Source organism: Cupressus sempervirens, chromosome 11 (assembly GCF_028749045.1).
Source record: "Cupressus sempervirens isolate cs-2001-9-10 chromosome 11, ASM2874904v1, whole genome shotgun sequence".
Taxonomy (NCBI): Eukaryota; Viridiplantae; Streptophyta; class Pinopsida; order Cupressales; family Cupressaceae; genus Cupressus; species Cupressus sempervirens.
The window spans coordinates 631,281,931-631,307,576 of record NC_143128.1 but is presented as its reverse complement, the minus strand read 5'-3'; the positions used below and the strand labels follow the sequence as shown (position 1 = coordinate 631,307,576).

Genomic DNA, 25,646 nt, shown 5'->3' with positions numbered 1-25,646 from the left:
TCGAGGTCAATCTTCCAAGGGTCGTAACTTGGAGCTCGTGAGGGCTATCGATGAACTATCAAATGCTACAAGACGGCGATACTGAGGCCTAAAATAATCTATCTCATTTTTGAGATATCACCTTTCATTTGGATTTAGTACATTGATCTCGCTCGATGCCAAAACTCACAGTGTGCCTCATTTCATGGGTGCACCATAGTGTAACTTTGAAACTGTTGATCTTGGCATCGAATCATCACTGCCATTAGCTCTAGATGGGTGGGTGAACCCTAGTGATACCCTTGTTTCATCCACAAAGACCCTCCATCATCCATGGCCACCCTGTACCAAGGAGTCTCCAAGGTGCTCTAAGTGTGTTTCGAGGTCAATTTTCCAAGGGTCATAACTCAAAGCTCATGAGCGATATCAATGAACCATCAAATGCTATAGGACGATGATGCCGAGGCCTAAAATAACCTATCTCATTTTTAAGAGATCACATTCCATTTGAATTTGGCACAGCAATCTCGCTCAATGCCAAAACTCGAATCATTAGTGCCATTAGCTCTAGATGGGTGGGTGAACCCTAGTGAAATCCTTGTTGTAGCCATGAAGACCCTCCATCGTCTACAACCACCCTATACCGAGGAGTCTCCAAGGTGCTCTAAGTGCATTTCGAGGTCAATCTTTCTAGGGTCGTAACTCGAAGCTCATGAGGGCTATTTATGAACCATCGAATGCTATAGGAAAATGGTGTTGAGTATCTAATTTTCAAGAGATCACATTCTATTTGGATTTAGCACAACGATCTCACTCGATGCCAAAACTCGCAGTGTGCCTTAGTTCATAGGTGCACCACAACGTAACTTTGAAACCGCTGATCTTGGCATCAAATCATCAATGCCATTAGCTTTGGATGGATGGGTGAACCCTAGTGACACCCTTGTTCCAACCACAAAGAAAATCTATTGTTTGCGGCCACCCCGTACTGAGGAGTCTCCAAGGTGCTCTAAGTGTGTTTCAAGGTCAATCTTTTGAGGGTCGTAACTTAGAGCTTGTGAGGGTTATCGATAATTGTCAAATGCTATAGGACAATGATGCCAAGGCCTAAAATAACCTATCTCATTTTTGAGAGATCACATTCCATTTGGATTTGGCACAGCAATCTCGCTCGATGCCAAAACTCGTAGTGTGCCTCAGTTTATAGGTGCATCACAATGTAACTTTGAAACCGCTGATCTTAGCATCGAATCATTAGTGCCATTAGCTCCAAATGGGCGAGCGAACCCTAGTGACACCCTTGTTTTGACCATGGAGACCCTCTATTGTCTATGGCCACCCTGTACCGAGGAGTCTCCAAGGTGCTCTAAGTGTGTTTCAAGGTCGATCTTCTAAGGGTTGTAACTTGGAGCTTGTGAGGGCTATCAATGAATCATTGAATGCTACAAGATGATGATAATGAGGCCTGAAATAACTTATCTCATTTTTGAAAGATCACATTCTATTTAGATTCAGCACAGCAATCTCGCTCGATGCCAAAACTCACAGTGTGCCTCAGTTCATAGGTCCACCACAGTGTAACTTTGAAATTGTTGATCTTGGCATCGAATTGTCAGGGCCATTAGCTCTAGATGGGTTGTTGAACCCTAGTGAAACCCTTGTTCTGGATGTGGAAACCATCCATCATCCACGACCACCCCATACTGAGGAGACTCCAAGGTGCTCTAAGTGTGTTTCGAGGTTGATTTTCCAAGGACCATAGTTCAGAGCTTGTGAGGGCTATCGATGAATCATCGAATGCTACAAGAAAATGAGTTGTAACTTTTTCTTGCAAAGTGAAAATGAGTGCAAAGAGTTAGTTAGGGGTTTGAGCATGACCATACAAGGTTGGAAACACCTATATAAGATGTGAAATGATAACATGCATTAATGAAGCCAATTTTGTTAAGTGGATCAGTATGGGTAATTTGATCAATGTGAGAAATGTATAGATGTTATTCATATGGTATTGGTATTGGGGAACCAAGTTAAAATGGTTTGATCCAATCAAGTCTCTTAAGCTAGGATATTTTGAGGGTATGTTGAAATTGAAAAGTTGTAGTATGAGGATAGGAACAAAGTGAAGTGCTAGTTATCAAAGATTAAGAGTCTAGGAATGAGTTTGTGGTTGGGAATAGAATCCATGGTTGAGGAGTGGAGTCCTTAAGTGTGTGATTAGATTTGAAGACAAGAGTTAGTTTCAAGGTTGAAGGTGGAGTTTAAAATCAGATTTGGGGTTATGTGAACCTTGTGTAGGAGGTTAACAAGTGTGTTTATGTCATGATAGCACTTCAAATTAAAAATTGCATCCAAATTTGATAATAAAGGTTGTTAAAATGTTATTCACAAATTATCGCATTTGAATCAAATATAACAAACATAATAAAAATTAATGATATTCTATAAACATGAACAATACACATGATCCACGATAAATTGAACAATACTAGATACTAAATTAATATGTATATCATTGTGCACATAAATTACAAAAATATATATCAAAATAAATGTATCCATAGACAAATTACACAAATATATATCAAAGATCATGTATCCATAGACAAAGTACACAAATATATATCAAAATACATAGATCCATATACAAAATGTGGTTGGTCATGCCATAATAATGTGTATAATATCAATGTTTCTATAAACAATGTGGCGTATGCCATGTCAAAATGTCTCATGATGCATCCTATGACAACTATACTATCCTAGGGTGCTAGTGGATGATCAAAATGCAGCCTCTTCATTGCACTAGGTGGATCAGATGCCTCCTACATAAACAAAAAAGGAAAACTCAAAGTTAGACTACTAAATTTATATGATTCTTTGTATTTAACATTGAATTACTCAAATGCATAATTATCTTTTTTTAGTGAAGATTTATGCTATTAAACTTTCATAATAAATACCTCTCTCGTCGACCTCCTATGACAGTCAGGAGTCCTCTCGTATGCCCTTAGCAATGCTTGTACCTTGCTAACTGTGGCATGTGTATGTTCAAATATGTTTGTCAGATGAATCTACAAATTAAACTATAATATTATAATTCATAGCATGCTGAATGTATAACATATTTAATCATGAATTCAAACTACAACTTACTAGTGTAGGCTCCTCCTCAAGATATAGTGGCTACATTATCAAATCTACAAAACTCTCCCATCGAACCTCATGTGCACTAGGAGTCTCCTATGAGATACAAAATAGTAGTTGTTAATATCATAGAAATCAGTTTGGAATTTATTTATGAAGATAAGGAAAAATAAAAAATAAATGATACTTATACATACAATGGGGCTCTTGGTGCGAATGGAAATGCCTAAGCATCTACGACGTAGAATTTGTATGGGCTCATCGCTAGTAGCCATGCCCTATATACAATAAAGAATGTAATTAAATTTCATTACCACAAAAATTTTACAATAATGCATCAATATTTAATCAAATAGAAAGAACCTAATTACCTTTCCTTTTTTAATGGGTGTTGGCTCATCCCCCGCAATTTGTCCCCCAACGACAGGTGGTACCTGCACGATAAAAGAAAGATTAGCAACCATATATTCTACATAATCAAATAAAAAAAACAATGAGAACACAACATAATGTACCGTAGGTGTCTCTAGGCCAAATGAAATGGCTAAGAGCATGACATCATCAACCTATCTAAGCTCCTCCTCGGTCATCAACTAAACATGAATGAAGATCACATACATGTATAAGTCAGTATGGCTTAAAAATTAAAATTACTCTATTATAAAAATTAACTTTAATTTTCATATGTCATAACAAAAAAATGTATACATGTACCGATACAGAAGGAGTCCATGCCTCTGCATTCCCCTCCTCTCTCGCATCAGGGTCTGTAGCCTCTGCACGTGTGTCTAGTGTATCATCATCTAATACAAAATGATACTTAGGAAGATCACCTATGGGACCTAAGAAAATCTTCTTGCATGTAATGCAAGTGTGAGGCACACAAACATGTGATGAGCTAGCTGATGATGAACTGGTGCTAGCATCATCAACACGGGGAGGTAGGATAGACCTAGTCTGAGATATCAATAGGCTACTTAGTCTATTAATGGCTCTAATGGTATGAGAGCTAGCCTCTACCATAATATCAGGATGTTGCACTCGAGGAGGGGGGGATACATCAATAGGGGGGGAAAAAGTGCTAGCTTTCTTCCACTAGGAAGAGGGTCTATCCTGAGGAGCTCCTAGTCCAACACCCAAGTTGGGCTTCATGCTCCAATAGTTCACTTTGAGTTTCAACACAAATTCTACATATAATTTTCTAAGGAAATAAAATGACACCTCTAAATTTCTATGTGGAGGGATATCAAAAACCATCCACTAACGATCCCAAAAGTTTGCACGTATGGCATCATTTGTGCACCATTTAATCAATAGTTTGGGTTTTCTATGATCAACTGGTATACTGATTTTTGGGTTCGTAAAAAGGCTAGCCAAATCATCTTTGGTTACATTGAGGACTACAACCTCATCATAGTCCAAGGCATCATCAAACATCTCATGCATTTCATCACGCCAATGAAGAGTGGCATTTTTTTGGTTGGTAAGGGTTTTAATGTTATCCACTATGGTGTTTAACGTGGATAACATAGGAGCCAATGCAAGTACATTATTATATGTTCTTCACAAAGCCCTTAATTGGGTGAGATTTTCAATTATCAAATCCTCTATTTGATGAGGGTTTTGAGGGGGTAAAGGATCATTTGGTGGATGGTTTTGCAGGGGCACTAGATCATTTGGTGGGGGGTTACTAAGAATAGTATTCCTTGCCTCATGGTCATCATTTTGATCAGCCATTCCTATTAATTTGCAAAACATAGTTTATATTAAAAAAACCTAAATTTTAACAATTTCTATCAAAAAACCCTAAATTCTAACAAATTCAACTAAAACTAACAAATTTATAATAAATAATATTAAATTTATATTAAAATTGATTAAAAAAAAACCTACCTTATATTGTGTATCCGATATAAAACCCGATATCTGAGCTGTTGAGCATGAAATAAGATTGTGAAAACAAGACATGAGTTATCTTTTTTTTTTTATTAACACTGACAGATATCAGGCATCTAATATTATATCAGGCATCTGATATTATGTCATATATCTGATATAATATCAGATATCTGATATCTGTCATTATTATATATATAAAAAAAAAAGACAACCTGTGGATTGTTCAAGAAATAAGACTATGAAAACAACCCGTGAGTTGTCTTTTTTTTTTAATAACACTAACAGATATCGGGTATGCGATATCAAATCGGATACCTGATAAGGGTTGGGCCTTACTTTCCAGGTTTGTTACCTAGATAGGTGAAAAATAGTCAGAGTGGATTTTGAAATGCTTTTAGACATTTTCAAACTCTATTTTTTTCACATCACCACTTTTTGGCACACCATGATCTTGCATATACCCAACATCAAGGACAATACACAATTAATCAATTGTTACCAACATGGAGATTGCAACTTGGTCAAGTTTAGTTGGGTTGAAGAGATTTAAATTTCTCATGTCTTTCAAGAGAGACATTGTGTAGTGGACAAGCTACTAATGTTGATGTCAAGTCTCATCAAAACTTGAATCAAGGTATTCATGATCACATCTTAGTGGATATCCAAATGCTCATTTGTAATGATATTAGGGAGCAACAATCCACACCCAACCTTGGAAAGATGCCCTTATGTGTGCAAAATGATATAATAGGAAGGGCTTCATTTATAATTAATAGGTAGAGGGTTTTACATGCCATACTTCTAGTTATCTAGTCTAATTGCTTCATTTTCCATGGAGTGGAAAATTCTCATTCTAGCAAGATGGCAAAGATCATAATAGACTAGAGCCTATGGTGTATGATAAATGGAAAAGAAAAGAAGGAGATATTATGTGCAGTGAGATTTTAGTAGAAGGCTTGAATTTCTACATGGAAAGACTGCATGGCATAGGCACCCAGGTTACTAAAACTTTTATAGCTGATTTGAATGAGGGCACATAACAAGTTTAGGGGTTTGAGTTGGAGATTAATGAGAATCTCATAGATAAGGTTTCAAACACTTTGGCTAAAGGAAATAAATTTTATAGAGAATGAAAATGTTCTGGTGAGGTAGTAAATATTTTCTTTGAATTGGGAGAAAGAGAAAATGTGAGGAACAATTCAAAATGGGGATTTTGACAAAAGATCTCTAAAGAATCCATGGTTGGATGTTGTAGAGATAATAATGTGATGCCTTACTCTAGATGAAAGCATTACCAATATTTTTCACTTATCACTTTTTTATAATTAATCATTTTAGGCATATAGAAGTGTATTTATTTCCCTTTTATTCGTTTTCTTTGCTAGATCATAATTTTCATGTGTATGCTTTAAGAATCCCTCCCCCGCTTTATTTATTAGGATTTGATCCTTCTATTTATGGAGCATTGTAAAGATATAAATATTTATTTAAGGCCTCTTTCTTAATTAGGTATAGAGTTGAAAAAGAATGTGAGAGCTCACTATAGGGAGAAATCCTTAGAATGGTACAATTTTGACTTGGGTGGTGATGATTTTTCCATAGTTACAAGAAGGAACAACCCTCTTAACTCCCCTTCCTAAAAAAAATATGCTTATTTCTACTAATGATGAATCATATTATGTATCATTGGTTGATTTTGTTCATGATTCTTTGGACCCCAATAGGGATGTGAAAATTAAGGGCAAATGACATATTTTGTTTTTGGGAAATCCAAAAATACTTGCAAACCTTTGATGTCCCTATCAACCAAGGATAGGAAAAGGTCTTCTAGGCTCAAAATGAAGTCCCAAAATTATTGAATTTGAGAAAATCATCCCCGCGGAGAAGGGATTGACGATGCTAGAGAACACTAGTGTTAACAAAGATATTAAATATATGGTGGATAGCTAGGTTTGTATATTTTCCAAGATTATGGATGAGATTAATGCATTGAAAGAGAGATCATCTCCTTCAAATCAAATATAACGGTTAGAATTATGGAGAGTACTTGATCATTATCCAAAGTTATTAATGATTTAAAAGAAGATCATGAACTCTAGATCAAAAAATTGAGGACTAAAGCTATTTTGGGTATCTAGGACATGTTAAGTGTCATTATTGTAGTTAGCAAGACAACAAAGGATAACACTACATGTGGATTAAAGAAATAAAATGAACATGTTGAGGCTTTTTAAATCATACCCAGAGTTTAATATCCTTCTTTCTCTACTAGGTCAAATCTTTTAAAAGGCTAGATTATGGGAAGACCAAAAATAACAAGAGACTACTTTTAAGTTATGGGTGACCTATGGTGAAAAAATACCTCTAGATTGTGAGGAAGGTACCCTTTAGATGACCTAAAACTATTGAATTTTTTAAGGAAATAGATAGAAATTACTATGAAACTGAAATCTAAGCACTAAAGGTAATTCACCACAATATCTCCAATCTTGAGAAACTTTCACAACTATATGCACTCATAATAAATTATGAATAAAAGGTTAACTCTCATGACCAACATGAAATAACCAAATTTTATGAAGGTCAAAGTTTGTAATAACCATAAAAAGGAAAAGATATTTCCACAAACTTTAAAATACTAAAATCACAAACATAACTCATAAACCTCTTAATACAATTGAGAAGGAAAACTCTAATGTTAATTCTAAATTGAAAGGAGCAATGCTACTACAACTCCTAAAAATTAATGAGACCAATACAACTCTCAAGCTTGAAAGAGCGCTTGAAAGATACAATGTACATGCAACAAAAAAGAGAATAAATTCTAATATAATGTGAAATAATGCACATAGGTCTCAAAACCTACAATAGTCAAGAATTTCAGAAAATCAAAGAGAAGAGGGGCCAAACTAATTGAGACATTTAGTTCAAGATGAATTATCTATCCATAGGACACTCCAAACTAATGTATAACTACTCAAAATTGACTCAAAAGTCTCCATGAACTATTTAAGACACCAAGGGTTGAATGTAGAAATAAATTCCAAAACTTAGGGGTTGGAATGGAAAGACAGTGGAGTTAAATGTGCCCAAAACCTGTAATAACCCCTTTAATATGAGATTTTATACTAAAATATAATAATTGATATCCCTATTTGAAATAATGATGTAACTGGATAAAGAATAGAATAACTAATTGGTATTAATTTATGTCTCAATAAGATATCAATTTAAATATTCAAGTATATAATATTAAATTAAAAAATCTAAATTAAGTAATTTCAATATACAAGTATCAAATGGGATCAAAATACTAAACTTCTAACTAATAAAACACATCATAAAATAGCGCCACTTTATGATGGGTCACAACCCCTATATCACAGTATATATAACCCCATGTCACAAGGTAGTAAAGGAGCATAGTCTAATACATGGAAAGGAAACATATTGAATAACAAACAAATAAAAGGTAGAGACCCCACATGATAGGAGGAAAGACACTTTAATAAATAAGACAATATGGACCCACCCTTAATATATAGATTGAAGGAAACAATAGATATATTAGTCATCAAAAAGTGGACCCATTATTGAAAAATAGATAGAGAAGACAAACTTAGCATCCAACATGGGTAGAAGGTACTGAACAACAAAATGATAGTTGGATAAAGTATATCAGTAGCAAATGTCAAAATACATTGATCAACTAATGTAGGCCTTACATGCTTATGTATAAACCTATGGATTAATAAATAAGTGAATAATTTTAATGATGTCCACAAGACCACAATAGTCTATGGGACCAACAGAACGCACTAAGAAAATTATGTATTTCCTTCCATTTCCAATCTTCTGATATGGATCTAAACCAAGAAATACGTCATTTGTTTGATCTTATCAACTTCAAATAAACTATGCATGTTGTCCTCCTTTTGGATGAAATCATAGTAAGTTTAGATGTTGTTGTAAGTTGTGCACTTGAAGAGAAAATATCATTATGTTTCAATAGCTCTCGTCCTACAAAACATGCATATCCTCTCCTCCCAAGCCTCTATGGGCCTCTTCTTGTTGGAAATATAAGGTAGGAAAGGTTACTGAGAGGGGAGGGGTGAATCAGGAACCAATAAAACTTTATCTTACTTCACCAATTAATCCTTCATATAACATTCTGATCTAATTGTATGCATGAAAGAATGAAAGCAAATAAACATTCACAACACTTTGACACAAGATATGATAACCCAAAAACCTTCCAATTAGAAAGTAAAACTAGGGTTGGGATGATACCCACAAGCTTTAGTACTACAGTATACAGTTAGCCTACTAAGGCTTAACATTGACCACTTTTGGTGATCTGCCCTATTAGGATCAATAAGGACTGTGAGGTCCACCTTATAAAAGGATTTACAAACATATAATGAAGTATGCACTCAATTAAGAGATTTACCAAAGACTATTAATTCTACCCTATTAAAGGATTTGACTGATACACCTGTTAGGATGAAGCAGTGGCTGATCTCTAATCTGCAACTCTAATTTTCTAGTTGAGATTCCTTGTATTGCAATGATCACCTGACTGTGATAGATAAATTTGTGTTGTCCCTTATATTTCTTGTAGCCTTCTTTAATTTTTTTCTCATCATATAATTCTTCACATTCATTTTTTGATGTGATATAATGCATTACATATATACCAATCCAAATCATAACTTCCCAGAGTTAGCTACAATACCAATTTTATCATAATCCACAAAGTTGGCCCAACTATTGTGACTTAGGTTCAGAAGACATACTTGGCAATGTTTTGATACTTAGAAAATATTGTCAACACTTGACAATATTTGACACTTGGTTGAACTTTAAGCTCAGTCCATACTAATCACTTCCAAGTAGCTCGAACTTGGTCAACACTATGTGACTCAGTGAACTTTGAGAAACTTGGTAGGAACTAGATTACTTGGTTGACACTGCATGACTCGGTCAACACTAGATCCACTTTGTTAACCCTGTGAACTTGGTAGAAACTATTTGACCTGGTTAACACTATAGAGATAATTTAATGCTATGATCTTCTTCACTTCTATTGACTAGCTCGGTAGCCTCTGCTATGCTTGATTTGCACTAAACTTTGTCTCTGAAGCTCAGTAAACACAGTGTAGCTTGACATATATTGCAAACTAACTCAGGTACTTAGTAGACATTGTATTCTAACTACTTAGCTTGGGAAGAACTGAATCACTTGGTTAACACTACAAATTGAATGATAAGCTTGATAGCAATCTAACCAATTAACTAAGTGTTGAGTAACTGATAGATAAATTGACCTTAATGTCAACACTTCCATCTACCTATCTTGCAACAAAGATGATGGGATCTAGTCCTCAACTAAGCCAAAAGTGCCTTACCTTTAATAGTAGCCCCAAGGTACGCTTTCTCGCCATGATCCCCGATTGGGTTGAATTCTTTAATGTATGAAGTATTTTTGTTGTGAATGTTATTATTCTACATGGCCCCTTGAAACTTCTCTCTAGAAAACTTTTTTATGCTTGCCTTATTGTTCATACACTCCTGCACCTTGATGTTCCGTTTATCCATCCATTTAATGTTTTGCTTCATCCAAGTTTTCTTCCTATGACTAAGAGCTCATTCTTTCATAATTTTTGGCCACGTATGGTCATCCATGCTTTCTATCCTTTTTAAGTAGCTAAGTAATCAAATTGTCATTAAAGCCTCTAATGGAAAAGCATCGACTTCTAACAAAAGAATTTCATAGGGAATGGAAGATTTAACTTTGAGATTTCCTGTGATTAAGTGTTTTTGAATTCTTGAGCTATTTACCTCCAACCATGTTTTGACATGCTACCTCCCCCCCCTTCCAACACCTCACAACCATAAAGGACCACCAACATGATGAGAAAGTCAAAGAGAATCTTCGTAGTTTTCCAATCCCATAGTTCATCTATCATGCATCTATTCTGAAGAAGAAATGAAGCATTCCATCCCCCTTGAATCCTTTTCTCTCTACAAGTCTCCTAGCTAAGTTATAATGAAAGTCAATCCCAAAGTACTTGTATTCTTTCATAATTTCTAGCGAGCTTCTTTTGAAAAGGAATGTAGTACTCTCTTCCTTTCTCTTTAGAGATAAAATCATGGATTTGGTTTTGGAAATATTCAGCTAGATCCCAACTTCATGGAAAAAGCTTTTTAAGTCCTTTAAATGATCTCTTAATACTTGATCAATTTTTACTATCAAAATAAGGTCATCGGTGTACTGAAGAAGCTTCACCACATACCCTGGCAACTAAACACCCTCCCTCTATAAGTTATCTAACTAAATTTCTAGTTTATCAATGTATAGCTCGAACAAGGTAAGGAATAAAGGGCATCCTTTCTTGACACCAATGTCACTCCCAAAATATTCAAACATACCGTCACTAGTTATGATTTTGGCTCTGGCTTTGTCATATAATCTATGCACTTCTGCTCTATATTCATCTAGGATGCCTAATTATTTCATTTTATTTCATAACTTGTCTCTAGACACTATGTCAAAGGCTTTCTTGAAGTCAACAAAACCACAGTAAGCTTATTCCCCCTTATTCTCTCATACTTTCTCTATTGTGTGTTGAAGAGTGATGCAATGGTCAATGGTGGAGTGTTTGGATCTAAAACCTTCTTGGAGGAAGTTAGTCATTGTTAAGGGGAAAACATATTAAACAAAAACAAATACAACACACCCACTCTACCACTTTGGCTACCTGGGGCCCTCGGTGAAGAATCGAGCTTCCCTCTGCACCGGCCAAGTTATCTACTCAACAACAACTTGATTGGGGGGTTCGGGGTGTTGAGGGGGGGGGGGGGGGGGGGGGGCGGGGGGGTGCTAGGAACAAGGTGACACAAACCAAAGACACTACATTTTCCAAGACAAGGCACCACATGAAGAAACTATACAATTTGACAATGACAAATTCCTTGCTGGCATCTGACATCTTAAAAGGGGATCACACCAATTAGTGAGTATTTAATGTGATTCTTATAAGATAAGTGTATACTATTAAAAAAGGACAAAATTATAAGGAAATAGTAGCATCATGTCTGGCCTGATTAAGGGTAGTATAAGTATGTTCAATTGTGGAATATAGAATATTCTAGTTGGAAATAAATGTTTTTGAAGCATTAAATAGTATCCAGAAGGATGGGGAGCTGACCCTAAAGTACAAAAATGCTAAAAAGTCAATTGAAGGCTACCTCCTAGTCATCTAACCAATACCAACTTTAAACTTCAAAAAACATATAATATCCATAGCCGAATTAATAGTACCATCAATCTGTTGACATTCCAGTCATGTTTGTTATTAGTGACATATACTCATTAAGATTGTGAGTTCATACCGAGCTTATTGTGCACTTAATAATGTTAACCAAGCAGTTTAATTGTTACCGAGTCATACAATTGCTATCGAGTCCTATGGATAGATTCCAGTGTATGTCGAGTAGTTACAACTATTTGAAGATCAACAATGTAAAACGAGCATCTTAGTGTATGTTGAGTTTACCAGTGCAAACCAAGTTGTAAAATAGTTACCGAGTTCATATATTAATGTGATCTAAGTTAAGTGTTGACCGAGATACTCAGTGTTAACCAAGTGACTTAGTTTTTATACTAAGCTCAAGATGATAGTGTTTACTGAGCTATGCAATGGTAACCAAGTGATTCAGTTTATATGAAGAGTTTCACACTATTCATTGAGTCACTAGTGCAAATTGAGTTCAAGACTAATTGGAAGTTATCAGTATGGACTAAACTTCTACGTCTATCGAGTGCATGACAATGTGGATGCCGAGTATTAGAACCTCGCCTAGTAGTCTTTAGAGCTTGAGTTTCTACACTTTGGCTGACTTTGTAATATTTTGTGTAAACTTGTATTATGGTTGACTTTGTAATTATGTAATTGGATTGATATATATGTAATGTATAGTATCACATCCAATGAGAATGCATGGAATTGAAGAGGAAGTAATATAATCATCAGAGAAGAGAAAATTACAAAGGCTACAATAGTATAAGGAGTAGCAAAGATTCATCTATCATAGCAAGGTGATTTGTACACTTAGAGGAATCTCATTTAGCAAACCAAGTTGCAGATCAGAGATCAACTACTGTTTCATCCTAAAAGGTGGATCATTCAAATTGTTTAACAAGGTAGACCTAACAGTCTTATGTAAATCTCTTTACCAAGTGCATCCTTCATTTTATGTTTCTAAATCCTTTTGCAAGGTGGACCTAGCAATCATTATTGCTCCTAATAGGGAATATCATTAGAAGTGATCAATGTAAACCTTAATAGACCAACTTTATACTGCATTACTAAAGCTTATGGGTATCATCCCCACCCCAGTTTTACTTTCTATTTGGAAGGTTTCTAGGTCACCAAATGTATGTGTCAAAATGTTATGTATGCTTTCATGTTTTCTATTTTTCTCATGCATGAAGTTAGATCAGAATTCATATACAAGATTAATTGCTAATTGGGATGAAAGTTCTAAAAGTTACTAATTCACTCCTCCCCTCTCATTAACTTAGCTTGTCATAATATTTCCAACAATTGGTATCATAGCATTATGGTTCTTAGAGAAAATTTTAATAGCTTGAGCAAAGATCAAAGGCCCTAGAGATATTCAGACTTGACAAGGCTATTGATAATGAGAAGCTAGATTTGGAAATGGCTATTGTCCAACTCAAGAAAGCAAAGGAGCAACTCTCTCAATCCTTGAAAAGAAGAAAAGATCTTGCAATTCAAATGAATGATCATCTCTACATTGAAGAAATAATTGAAGTCCTTCATTCAAGCAGCCCAGATGAAGCCAATGAAGCTATCAAGGAACTCGTAGAAAAGAACGGTTCACTGCAAGAAGTAAGAAAACTAAGAAGATAACAAGAAATTTAGTCAGTAAGACTATGTGAAGTAATGGAAGAGAAAAACAAGATAAAAGAAGAAATAGAAGGAAAAGACAATGAGATTCAACATTTATCCCTTCAACAAGCTGAAATCATAAATCAACTCACCAATGCAAAAGAAGAAATATTAAATCTAAGGTCAGAAAATGAAAGATTAGAGAATGATATAAACTTTGAAAGGCAAACCAATGAAAGAATGATGAAATCCCAAGTAGACATGAATTAGTTGAATGAGAAAAATATTTATAGAAAAAAAGGAAAAGCAAGAATTGGATATAAAAAAGAAGGTGAAACATCCAAGAAAGGAGCTCAAAGGAACCAAAAACCTACTTGCAATCACTATGGTAAGATAGGTCATACTTCAAACAAATGTTGGAGCAATGTGAAAGCAAAATTAAATGGAAAATGCTACAATTGTAATCAACATGGTCATAAAGAAAATGAATTCAAAGAAAAACCAAAATTTGAAGGCAAATGTCACAAATGTAAGAAGCATGGGCACAAATCATCAGAATGCAAAACCAAGATATTGAATTCAGTAGAACAAATTGTGAAAGCTATATTTGGTTAGGACTACAACACCTAGTGCAGATGTCATTACTGTGGAGAATTTGGACACATTGGAATGAATTGTGTAAAGCATCATTTGAGGAAAAGAGATACTACTAAAAAATGTTTCATTTGTACTGAACTTGGTCATCTTGCCAAAAACTACGTGAATATTGAAACAATTGAAGATGAAAAGAAGGCAAAGGTTGATAACATCAGAAAATAGATGAGACAACAATGGGTTCCAAAGTCTACCAAGAATGCAAATCCAAGCGATGATGAACAAGTCACTCAAGAATTGAGTGATTCCACCATCTCTACTTGATCTCTCAAAGAAGTGCTAGAATTGTGATACTAAATGAAACAACAGATATCAATTCCAATCAACAAGACGAAAGATCCAAACTAGCATTCAAAATGAAAAAGGGATCACCAAGTAAAAAATGAAATTTATCACTGAGCAAGGTTGGGTTACTATCTTACTAAGCAAGGATGGGTTATAGACTCTACTGAGCAGGGTCGAGAGTAATCAAGATGCGTATGGTTATCGAGTCATGAAGACTTTGTTGAGTGTTCAATAAAAGGAAGTGGATGACAATCTGTAAATTTGATCTAACATTCATACCAAGAATTTATGACAAAATTTGATAAAATCAATGAAATTGAAGTCATTTTCATCGTGAATTTTCAAGAGCTATTACACAGTGTGATTTTCAAGGGCATTCAAGCGATTTGAGTGAATTTTCACCAAAAGTTTTTTGAATTCTCTCAGATCCTACCAAGTGAAGATGGCATTTAGCAATAGTAAGGAAAAGCAAGGTTCAGACATGCTAGTTCATGGTGTAGAATGGAATGCACTAGACTTCAAGCTCACTCCTGCAATTGTTGAAACCCTAGACTCGAGTAGAGCACAGTCTCAAATCCCTTCGGAGGTACTATTAATTAACAACATCCATTCTCATTTTAAATGTGCAGTTTAAGAAATTAATACACTAGAAATGGATGAAACCCTAGAAAGGTTATGTGGGAATGGCGTTTTGAAACCAGAACATCAACATCTTGAGGTTAAAGGATTAACCCATATTCCTCACATGCCCCTTGAATTCCAAGTGAAATGGATTAGGTTTATACTTAATCAGATGCATAATGGACAATTATGGTTGGAGCAACCAATTTTGATCATGAAGAAGATGATTCATAGGATCACTGGTCTCTCCATGCTGGCAAAAACTAAGATGACCAAAACCCTAGGTCGGGCTGAATTGGAGAAGAAAACCCTAGTAGAGTGGGATAGAAGAGAAATAAAAATATGTAGTATAACTAATATGCAATTGAAGTTTGGCATCTATATCATTACACACAAGATCTACAATTCAAGCAGGTTGAATAATGTGTCATGTGAGGCAGTAGACTTGGCATACAAGACAATCAAGAACAACCTTTCTTTTGACCTTTTTGAGTTATTGTTGAAACAATTCAATAAGAACATGGGGAGCATCAGAACATCAAAGAATAATCCATGTGAGTTTGGCTCTTTGTTGACATGCTTATTCTTTTATGCTTAGAAATTCTTTCCTTCAAAAGGCTCTATTGTACAGAGAAAAGATGTGCCTATACTCTATCAAATTAATGAGTACATTATTGAGATGGGTGAAAATTATAATAATATTATGGATAATTATTTTGATGTATTCAAGGAGAAAATGATAATAGATTTTGAATCCCTAAGAAACTAGTTGAGGATTACAAGGATGATATATGTTTTATGGTAGATAGTGATAAAGTATAAATTCATGTAGTTAGGCCTAGAATTGCATGGGTGAAACCTCTTGGATATGAGGTTAATATTGATGAAACAAAAGATATTATTGAGGCGTTGATAAATGAACCAGTTGATCATAAGGTAGCCTATTTTGGTACATATAATGCAGTCAAGGCCAGGATAGAACTAGAGATCAAATTCCCTTAGGTGGTAAATAAAGGCAAGAAGAGAATTGCCAAATTGAAAACAAGTTCAACTCTTTTGTAACCAAAAGTATGGTTAGAAATTGGAATGAGGGCATGGTCAAAATTGATGGAGTGGAATTCTCTATTACAGAAGAAATTATCTCCTTGATTACTGGCATCCCTATTATTGGCAAGAAATTTTATAGAGACCAGAAATTATCAAGGCAAGCGACGGTGGAATTCACTAAGAACCAAGAGGAGAAATAGGCGCTAGTGAAGAGAGGTACACATTATCTCCCGAGCTCCATCAAGCCTCTGTGGATATTTGTGCTCTATGTTATTATCAAATATATTACTCTCGATACCAAGTTTGATAGCATATGCACTTACCACTTTGTGTTACTCAATCATTTCAAGTATGGGGTGAAAATCTCTATCCCCTTCTACCTTTACTCTTCCATAAATGATAACATTAATGAGTATAAAGAAAAGAAAACTAGGAATCCAATGCTCCATGAGGGGCTGCTATTGTTGATTTATGAATACTTCAAAGCTAGGACTATAAGTAAACTAATCAAAGATAGGAAAGAGGGAAAGAAAAGAAAAGGGGAATCTGATGAGTTTGATGAGATTTATTCACCTTTGGATACAGAGGAAAGTCTTGAGATGCACACAAATTCGGAGGACTTTGAGTCCCTATAGTGTGGTTCGGGGAAGAAAACATCAAAACTGGTAGCAAGGAGAAAAAAGTGCTCCCTGAGCCCACATAGGACATTGACACTTCTTCAGATAGGGATTACAATGAACAGGTAGAAGGGATGGACGCATGATAAGATAGTGTAGAGGCAGAGGAGAAAATCAGGGAAGGGGATGGTAAGGAATGAAAGAGGAGTAAGAGAACCATCACTATCAAAGTGTCGACAAGCAAAGAAAAGGAGGCCATGGTGTCAGGGAATCAAAAAAGGAAAACCCTAGGAGACAACAAGGAAAAATAGGGGGAGGAGAGTGAGAAGGTGGAAGGGGAGCCCGATGATATGGAGGGACCCGAACAAGGCTTCTAGGATTTTGGCACTAGCACTTATAGATGCTCGGTTACAGGGAAGGATAGGAAGGTAGTGTGGAAAAACTTTGACTTTGCTTCGGCTAATATGGGCATCAAACAGGAGCTAATTAGAACTCAGGTCAAAGAAAATGAAGAGAGTAGAATCTAGCTAGAGGAGTTGATTGATCCTGCTCTGGTCATCTGGCTCAATGACATTGCTAAGGAGAACTTGGACATGGATGTCCTCAACAATGCAAAAAATAGTGTGATGGATAGCTTCTATACCACTAAGTGGCTTTTCCATGAAATCCTTGACCTCAAACACAGAGTGAGCACTCTAGAAAGGGAGACCTATAGCTTAAGGAATAGGGTCAATGAGGATGAACAAAGCATGGATAGAAGAGTGGAAGAATTTAATAACAGGACATATCCGATGGACAGGTTAATGCAAGGTATAGTTGAACAAAGCTCTAGCATCCTCAAGGACAATGAGAACATCAAGAGGTTCATTCACTATGCGGATGACCAAAGCATTAGCAAGGAGTAGGACCCTGACACACATAGCTTAAAGGAAAAGACTTTGGATGAAAGCACAAGGAAAAAAAATAGATCCAGCACTATGAAAAAGGACACCCTAGCCCAAGACCAGGAGCTTTCTAAGATGAAGGAAGCAATAGGCAAGCTATTAGAACTGGAGATCAATGCAACTGAAATGCTAAGAGACATCGTCTAAGCACCCTAGCCTTTTGTGGGTTGCCTTGGTTTTTTGGCATCTCTCCCTGGCTTTACTTCTATTTGTATCCATTTTTAGGGAGATGTTCTTTCTTTTTTCTTATTGGCTCTATTTATAGCCTTATGCATTCTGTTGTAGACTGATCTTTTTTATGTTTAAGTTTCAGTGCCCTTTTAAAGCCTGTTTTCCTTAATCAAAAAGTCTTTTGTTAACCAAGGAAAAATGTGAGGATGAAGAAGTAGAAGATGAAGAAAAATTAGAGGAGGAAGAGCCACTAAAGAAAAAGGGCAAGGTAGTCATTACCAAGCCTACCAAGCCATCCACTGTAGTATTCACCAGAAGATCCTCTAGGAAGAAATCAGAGAAGGAAGGAGAAGACATAATATTCAGGAAACCTCCACCCACCTCCCAGGATAGATTAAAGGGTTTGTAGTCAAGGGTCGGCATAACCAACTTCAAGGCATTGAAGTATGAGATCAAGACTGAAGCAAAACAGAAGCAGATTGAAGATCTGATGATGGATAAAATGGGTAAGTGGAAATACTCACCTGATTAACTTTCACTTCAAATTCCTAGTGTTTTGGTGGATAAGATTGAGCCAAGATGGGAATTTGTAAAGAAAATTGCTAAAGATATATACGAGAAAACCCTAAGGCAGCTTATGCCAAGTCTAACTAACAAGGAGGTGAAGGAATCCATGAAGAAGAATGAAGAAAAACCAACCTTGAAATTCAACATTTGCCTTGTATTGATGAAAAACATAGAGCATGTTGTGAAGAAGGCAACAAATACATGGAAGAATGTATATATTCTTCATAAACTGGATGATTTTCTAGTTAGCATAAGTGACAAAGATGATAAAAAAGAAGAAGAAGAAGAAGAAAATGATGCAGAGACAATACATTTTGATAACATTGATAATGAAGAGGAATAGGAGCAAGAGGCTACTGAGGAAGAAACTCAACATATAGAGGAAACCGACCTAGTTAAGATTACTACAATGGTTATAGCCTCACTTTCTCATTCTCCAAGAAAAGTATTGACAACATCAAGCATAAAAATTGACCAATTAATCTTTACACCAATACAACTTAGCACATCATTGACTGAAGTACTAAGTACTTCATCTACCGAGCTGCAAACTCTTCCCTCTTCAACAGTTTTGGATACATCAATTTTGGCTTTAACAGACACTTCTGCTAGCATTTCTACAGTAAGTGCAGTATCAATTTTTGTAGCAAGCCCCACTATTTCTACTATTGTTTCCATTCCAAGTACACAAGCAATAAGTGCAAGGAAAGTTGAGACCAAGCCTCAACTGAGCACAAAATTTTTGAGAAAAGGTAAAGAAAAGGAGGAGGATGTTGATCTTGATGAGGAAATTGTGATTCCAAACTAGGATATTTCAAAACTTACTCCTAATCAAATGCAAACCTTTGAGAATTACTCCAAAAGAAAGCCAAGCAGCGAGACTAAGAGAAGAAAGAGATAAAGAATTTAAAATCATTGAGGATGCCAAGAATAGTTTGATAGAGGCTATAGGCATAGAGATTGATTCTTCTCACCAATTTTGTTTCAATTGGCAGAAGTAATCCAGAAGTATAATGAAGATCTAGATGGACAAGATAAATTACTACAGAAAGTAGAGAAAAAGTTTGAAAATAAAGTGTTAGAGCACATTTCTCAACAAATTTCCATTTACCAAGTAGAGTTATCTACTATTTTGGGTTCTCTGAAAACTTCTTGTACAAATGTAACTTTACTTTTTCGTAAACTATGTGATATTCCAAGCTTTAGTATGGAAATAAAGGACAAATTATCCAAAATTAATGAAGATCTCAAAGCAAGTGCTCAAGAATTGCATCTTGACCCAAGTTCAAGCTCTGCCCATTTCAAGAAGATCATATTTTTGATAGATATGTAGGCTGAATTGCTTAGAGAAGAAGCAAGAATCAAGTCTACTTTAGTGGATATTCAAAATATGATACTCCCCAACATGGATGCACTGCAAAAGCACATTGCACATTAAAAAAATTTCATCCATGATAATAATTTCTCTATTGCAGACTATATGATTGAGCTTTCAATAGAAGTGTACGTGGCATTGCACACACGTAGGGTCTTACAAGAGAATTGGGACAAGACTTTGGAAATCATAATAAAGGTACATTTAGATTTCTTGTCTCATTTTGGCATTATTATGTAAATACATATGAGAAGATATAAGATGATATAAAGAGGAGAAAGATGTAAAAATATATGGGGAGAAAATTGTAAGAAAGTATGGAGAAATATATATTGTATGTATAGTATACTATATAGCATTACCATGTATAGAAATGTATCCTTTACAAAAATAATTTTCTTTTGTGGGTTGCCTTGGTTTTTTGACATCTCTCCCTGGCTTTACTTCTATTTGTATCCATTTTTAGGGAGATGTTCTTTCTTTTTGCTTTTTGGCTCTATTTATAGCCATATGCATTCTGTTGTAGACTGATCTTTGTTATGTTTGGGTTTCAGGGCCCTTTTAAAGCATGTTTTCCTTAATCAAAAACTCTTTTGTTAACCGAGGCAAAAGGTGAGGATGAAGAAGTAGAAGATGAATAAAAATCAGAGGAAGAGCCACTAAAGAAAAAGGGCAAGGTATTCATTACCAAGCCTACCAAGCCATCCACTGTAGTATTCACCAGGAGATCCTCTAGGAAGAAATCAGAGAAAGAAGGAGAAGACATAATATTTAGGAAACCTCCACCCACCTCCCATGATAGATTAAAGGATTTGTAGTCAGGGGTCGGCATAACCAACTTCAAGGTATTGAAGTATGAGATCAGGACTGAAGCATAACATAAGCAGATTGAAGATTTGGTGATGGATAAAATGGGTAAGTGAAATACTCACCTGATTAACTTTCACTTCAAATTCCTAGTGTTTTGGTGGATAAGATTGAGCCAAGATGGGAATTTGCAAAGCAAATTGCTAAAGATATATACGAGAAAACCCTAAGGCAACTTATGCCAAGTCTAACTAACAAGGAGGTGAAGGAATCCATGAAGAAGAATGAAGAAAAACCAACCTTGAAATTCAACATTTGCCTTGTATTGATGAAAAACATAGAGCATGTTGTGAAGAATGCAACAAATACATGGAAGAATGTATATATTCTTCATGAACTGGATGATTTTTCCAGTTAGCATAAGTGACAAAGATGATAAAAAAGAAAAAGAAGAAGAAGAAAATGATGAAGAGACAACACATTTTGATAACATTGATAATGAAGAGGAACATGAGCAAGAGGCTACTGGGGAAGAAACTCAACATACAGAGGAAACCGACCTAGTTAAGATTGCTGCAATGGTTATAACCTCACTTTCTCATTCTCCAAGAAAAGTATTGACAACATCAAGCATAGAAACAACCTCTATAGGATTGATTGTGTCCAACACTCCAAGCACAACTGACCAATTAATCTTTACACCAATACAGCTCAACACATCATTGATTGAAGTACTAAGTACTTCATCTACCAAGCTGCAGACTCTTCCCTCTTCAACAATTTTGGATACATCAATTATTTCTTTAATAGACACATCTACTAGCATTTCTACAATAAGTGCAGTATCAATTTTTGTAGCAAGCCCCACTATTTCTACTATTGTTTCCATTCCAAGTACACAAGCAATAAGTGCAAGGAAAGTTGAGACCAAGCCTCAACTGAGCACAAAATTTTTGAGAAAAGGTAAAGAAAAGGAGGAGGATGTTGATCTTGATGAGGAAATTGTGATTCCAAACTGGGATATTTCAAAACTTACTCCTGATCAAATGCAAACCTTTGAGAATTACTCCAAAAGAAAGCCAAGCAGCGAGACTAAGAGAAGAAAGAGATAAAGAATTTAAAATCATTGAGGATGCCAAGAATAGTTTGATAGAGGCTATAGGCATAGAGATTGATTCTTCTCACCAATTTTGTTTCAATTGGCAGAAGTAATCCAGAAGTATAATGAAGATCTAGATTGACAAGATAAATTACTACAGAAAGTAGAGAAAAAGTTTGAAAATAAAGTGTTAGAGCACATTTCTCAACAAATTTCCATTTACCAAGTAGAGTTATCTACTATTTTGGGTTCTCTGAAAACTTCTTGTACAAATGTAACTTTACTTTTTCGTAAACTATGTGATATTCCAAGCTTTAGTATGGAAATAAAGGACAAATTATCCAAAATTAATGAAGATCTCAAAGCAAGCGCTCAAGAATTGCATCTTGACCCAAGTTCAGGATCTGCCCATTTCAAGAAGATCATATTTTTGATAGATATGTAGGCTGAATTGCTTAGAGAAGAAGCAAGAATCAAGTCTACTTTAGTGGATATTCAAAATATGATACTCCCCAACATGGATGCACTGCAAAAGCACATTGCACATTAAAAAAATTTCATCCATGATAATAATTTCTCTATTGCAGACTATATGATTGAGCTTTCAATAGAAGTGTACGTGGCATTGCACACACGTAGGGTCTTACAAGAGAATTGGGACAAGACTTTGGAAATCATAATAAAGGTACATTTAGATTTCTTGTCTCATTTTGGCATTATTATGTAAATACATATGAGAAGATATAAGATGATATAAAGAGGAGAAAGATGTAAAAATATATGGGGAGAAAATTGTAAGAAAGTATGGAGAAATATATATTGTATGTATAGTATACTATATAGCATTACCATGTATAGAAATGTATCCTTTACAAAAATAATTTTCTTTTGTGGGTTGCCTTGGTTTTTTGACATCTCTCCCTGGCTTTACTTCTATTTGTATCCATTTTTAGGGAGATGTTCTTTCTTTTTGCTTTTTGGCTCTATTTATAGCCATATGCATTCTGTTGTAGACTGATCTTTGTTATGTTTGGGTTTCAGGGCCCTTTTAAAGCCTGTTTTCCTTAATCAAAAACTCTTTTGTTAACCGAGGCAAAAGGTGAGGATGAAGAAGTAGAAGATGAATAAAAATCAGAGGAAGAGCCACTAAAGAAAAAGGGCAAGGTATTCATTACCAAGCCTACCAAGCCATCCACTGTAGTATTCACCAGGAGATCCTCTAGGAAGAAATCAGAGAAAGAAGGAGAAGACATAATATTTAGGAAACCTCCACCCACCTCCCATGATAGATTAAAGGATTTGTAGTCAGGGGTCGGCATAACCAACTTCAAGGTATTGAAGTATGAGATCAGGACTGAAGCATAACATAAGCAGATTGAAGATTTGGTGATGGATAAAATGGGTAAGTGAAATACTCACCTGATTAACTTTCACTTCAAATTCCTAGTGTTTTGGTGGATAAGATTGAGCCAAGATGGGAATTTGCAAAGCAAATTGCTAAAGATATATACGAGAAAACCCTAAGGCAACTTATGCCAAGTCTAACTAACAAGGAGGTGAAGGAATCCATGAAGAAGAATGAAGAAAAACCAACCTTGAAATTCAACATTTGCCTTGTATTGATGAAAAACATAGAGCATGTTGTGAAGAATGCAACAAATACATGGAAGAATGTATATATTCTTCATGAACTGGATGATTTTTCCAGTTAGCATAAGTGACAAAGATGATAAAAAAGAAAAAGAAGAAGAAGAAAATGATGAAGAGACAACACATTTTGATAACATTGATAACATTGATAACATTGATAACAAAATGGCTGGAAACAAAAAGATAACATTGTTTCCAGCCACGCAAAAGGTAGGGGCAACGTCTATACAGCCACGAAAATGCACTTCCATACGAAGGAAAGGACTTAATTAATTTTTTTAAAAGTTAGAAAAAGCAATCTAAAGAAAGTGCATTTTCGTAGCTGTATAGCCACGGGCAAAGGTAGGGACTGCGCTCCCCGAGAGCCCTTGTTTACTCAATATATTACAGGTTACAAACATTTTCCCAAAAAAAAAATCTAAATAAATAATAGTTAGAACAACCGAGTATCCATTATAGTCGAAACCTACTTTCTTTATTGCAAGTGTACAAACACTACATCATGCTTTGTTCTATACGGCAACCCGTCTGAAAAAGTTCATTGTGAACATTTATAATAAATAAAAAGCGACTCCGCACCTTAGCCAGAGGAACCTTCATCTGATATATAACCCTTATTCATTCATAACCGCACATGCAATTTGTATTTGGTTTTTTTGGAGGAAATACGCATCTCCCAGTTTTGCATTGTTCCTTGAAGGTAATTTGGCCATGGGATATCCTGTAGGTTGCCGTTGCATCGTGATACCCAAAGTGCTTCTCTACTCTGCGTCAGCCATGGCTTCTGTAAACAACGGAATCTGCTGGCTTCTTTCCGATCTTGGCCTCAGCGATCCCCCACAACACGAGGAGACCAATTTGGGGCAAGAAATCTCATCTCTCATTCCCTCTACATCTGAAGGTGAGATGATTAAATGTAGATTGCCTGTTATTACATTCCGAAATTTTCAAGAGAAACTGATTGAGATTGAGGGGGATCTTGTGTGCCCGATATGCTTGAGTTCTTTCCAAGAAGATGAAGAAATCCGAGATCTGTACAATTGCTGCCATGTATTTCATAGAAATTGTTTGGATAAGTGGATTGATCACCATCAGGATGCCTGCCCTGTTTGCAGAAGTGCTCTGCTTCCACCTACTCAAAGTGTTTGACGGAAATGGAGGGTTTTGAAATCTATGGCAGAAGATCAACTCTGCATGATTTTGAAAGCTCTGAGTTTTATTAGTTTTACCCATTATAGATTTATTTGTATGATATTATACATGATCTACTTATGTAACCTTGCAAGATCATTTCGGAAGTGGCTATCGACATTTGTACATGCCAGAGGTTTGAATAAGTGGATTCCTTATTCTATTCATGGACAGGAATTTTATAAGATAATGAAGAATATTATTGTGCTGGATTTCTACCTATCTGGAAAATTCGTTTGCTCTGAACGAAAATATTGTTTATTGTCTATATTTTGTTTGTTTGATTTCTGTTTTGAGTTGCGCTTCACTTTACTAAATGAAGATTAAATAAATTTGATTGAACCGAATCTTCAGAACAAAATCTATTGCTCTTATTGATTGTGAAAACTTTAACCATTGTAATATAAAATTCTGAAAATTGGTAACGGGGTGTTTGTAAAATTGAAGATGACGATATCATTCTTCTTCCTTTTGTGTGGACGGCCGAAGAGGGGCACATATTTTCCCACAACTACCTATTCTTCTTTTGAAATGGATAGAAGCAAGAAATCAATGCTACGTACCGACTTGAATATCTAGTCTTCACCAAGTTTATCACTGGTCAGCGATGACGTTAAATACATTGCCAGAGCTTGTTTCAAACAAAAATTGCAAGTGGATCAACTAGAAAAATATTTA

General features: G+C 35.5%; 1 protein-coding gene across 1 annotated transcript; it reads left to right on the top strand.

Annotated features, from left to right (window-relative positions):
* Positions 1–24,370: 24,370 nt before the first annotated feature.
* On the top strand, positions 24,371–25,188 carry LOC149531331 (brassinosteroid-responsive RING protein 1-like). The gene has a single exon (XM_089810030.1). The coding sequence runs from the start codon at positions 24,489–24,491 to the stop codon at positions 24,924–24,926; it is 438 nt and encodes a 145-aa protein (XP_089666156.1). The 5' UTR covers positions 24,371–24,488; the 3' UTR covers positions 24,927–25,188.
* The last annotated feature ends 458 nt before the right edge of the window (positions 25,189–25,646 follow it).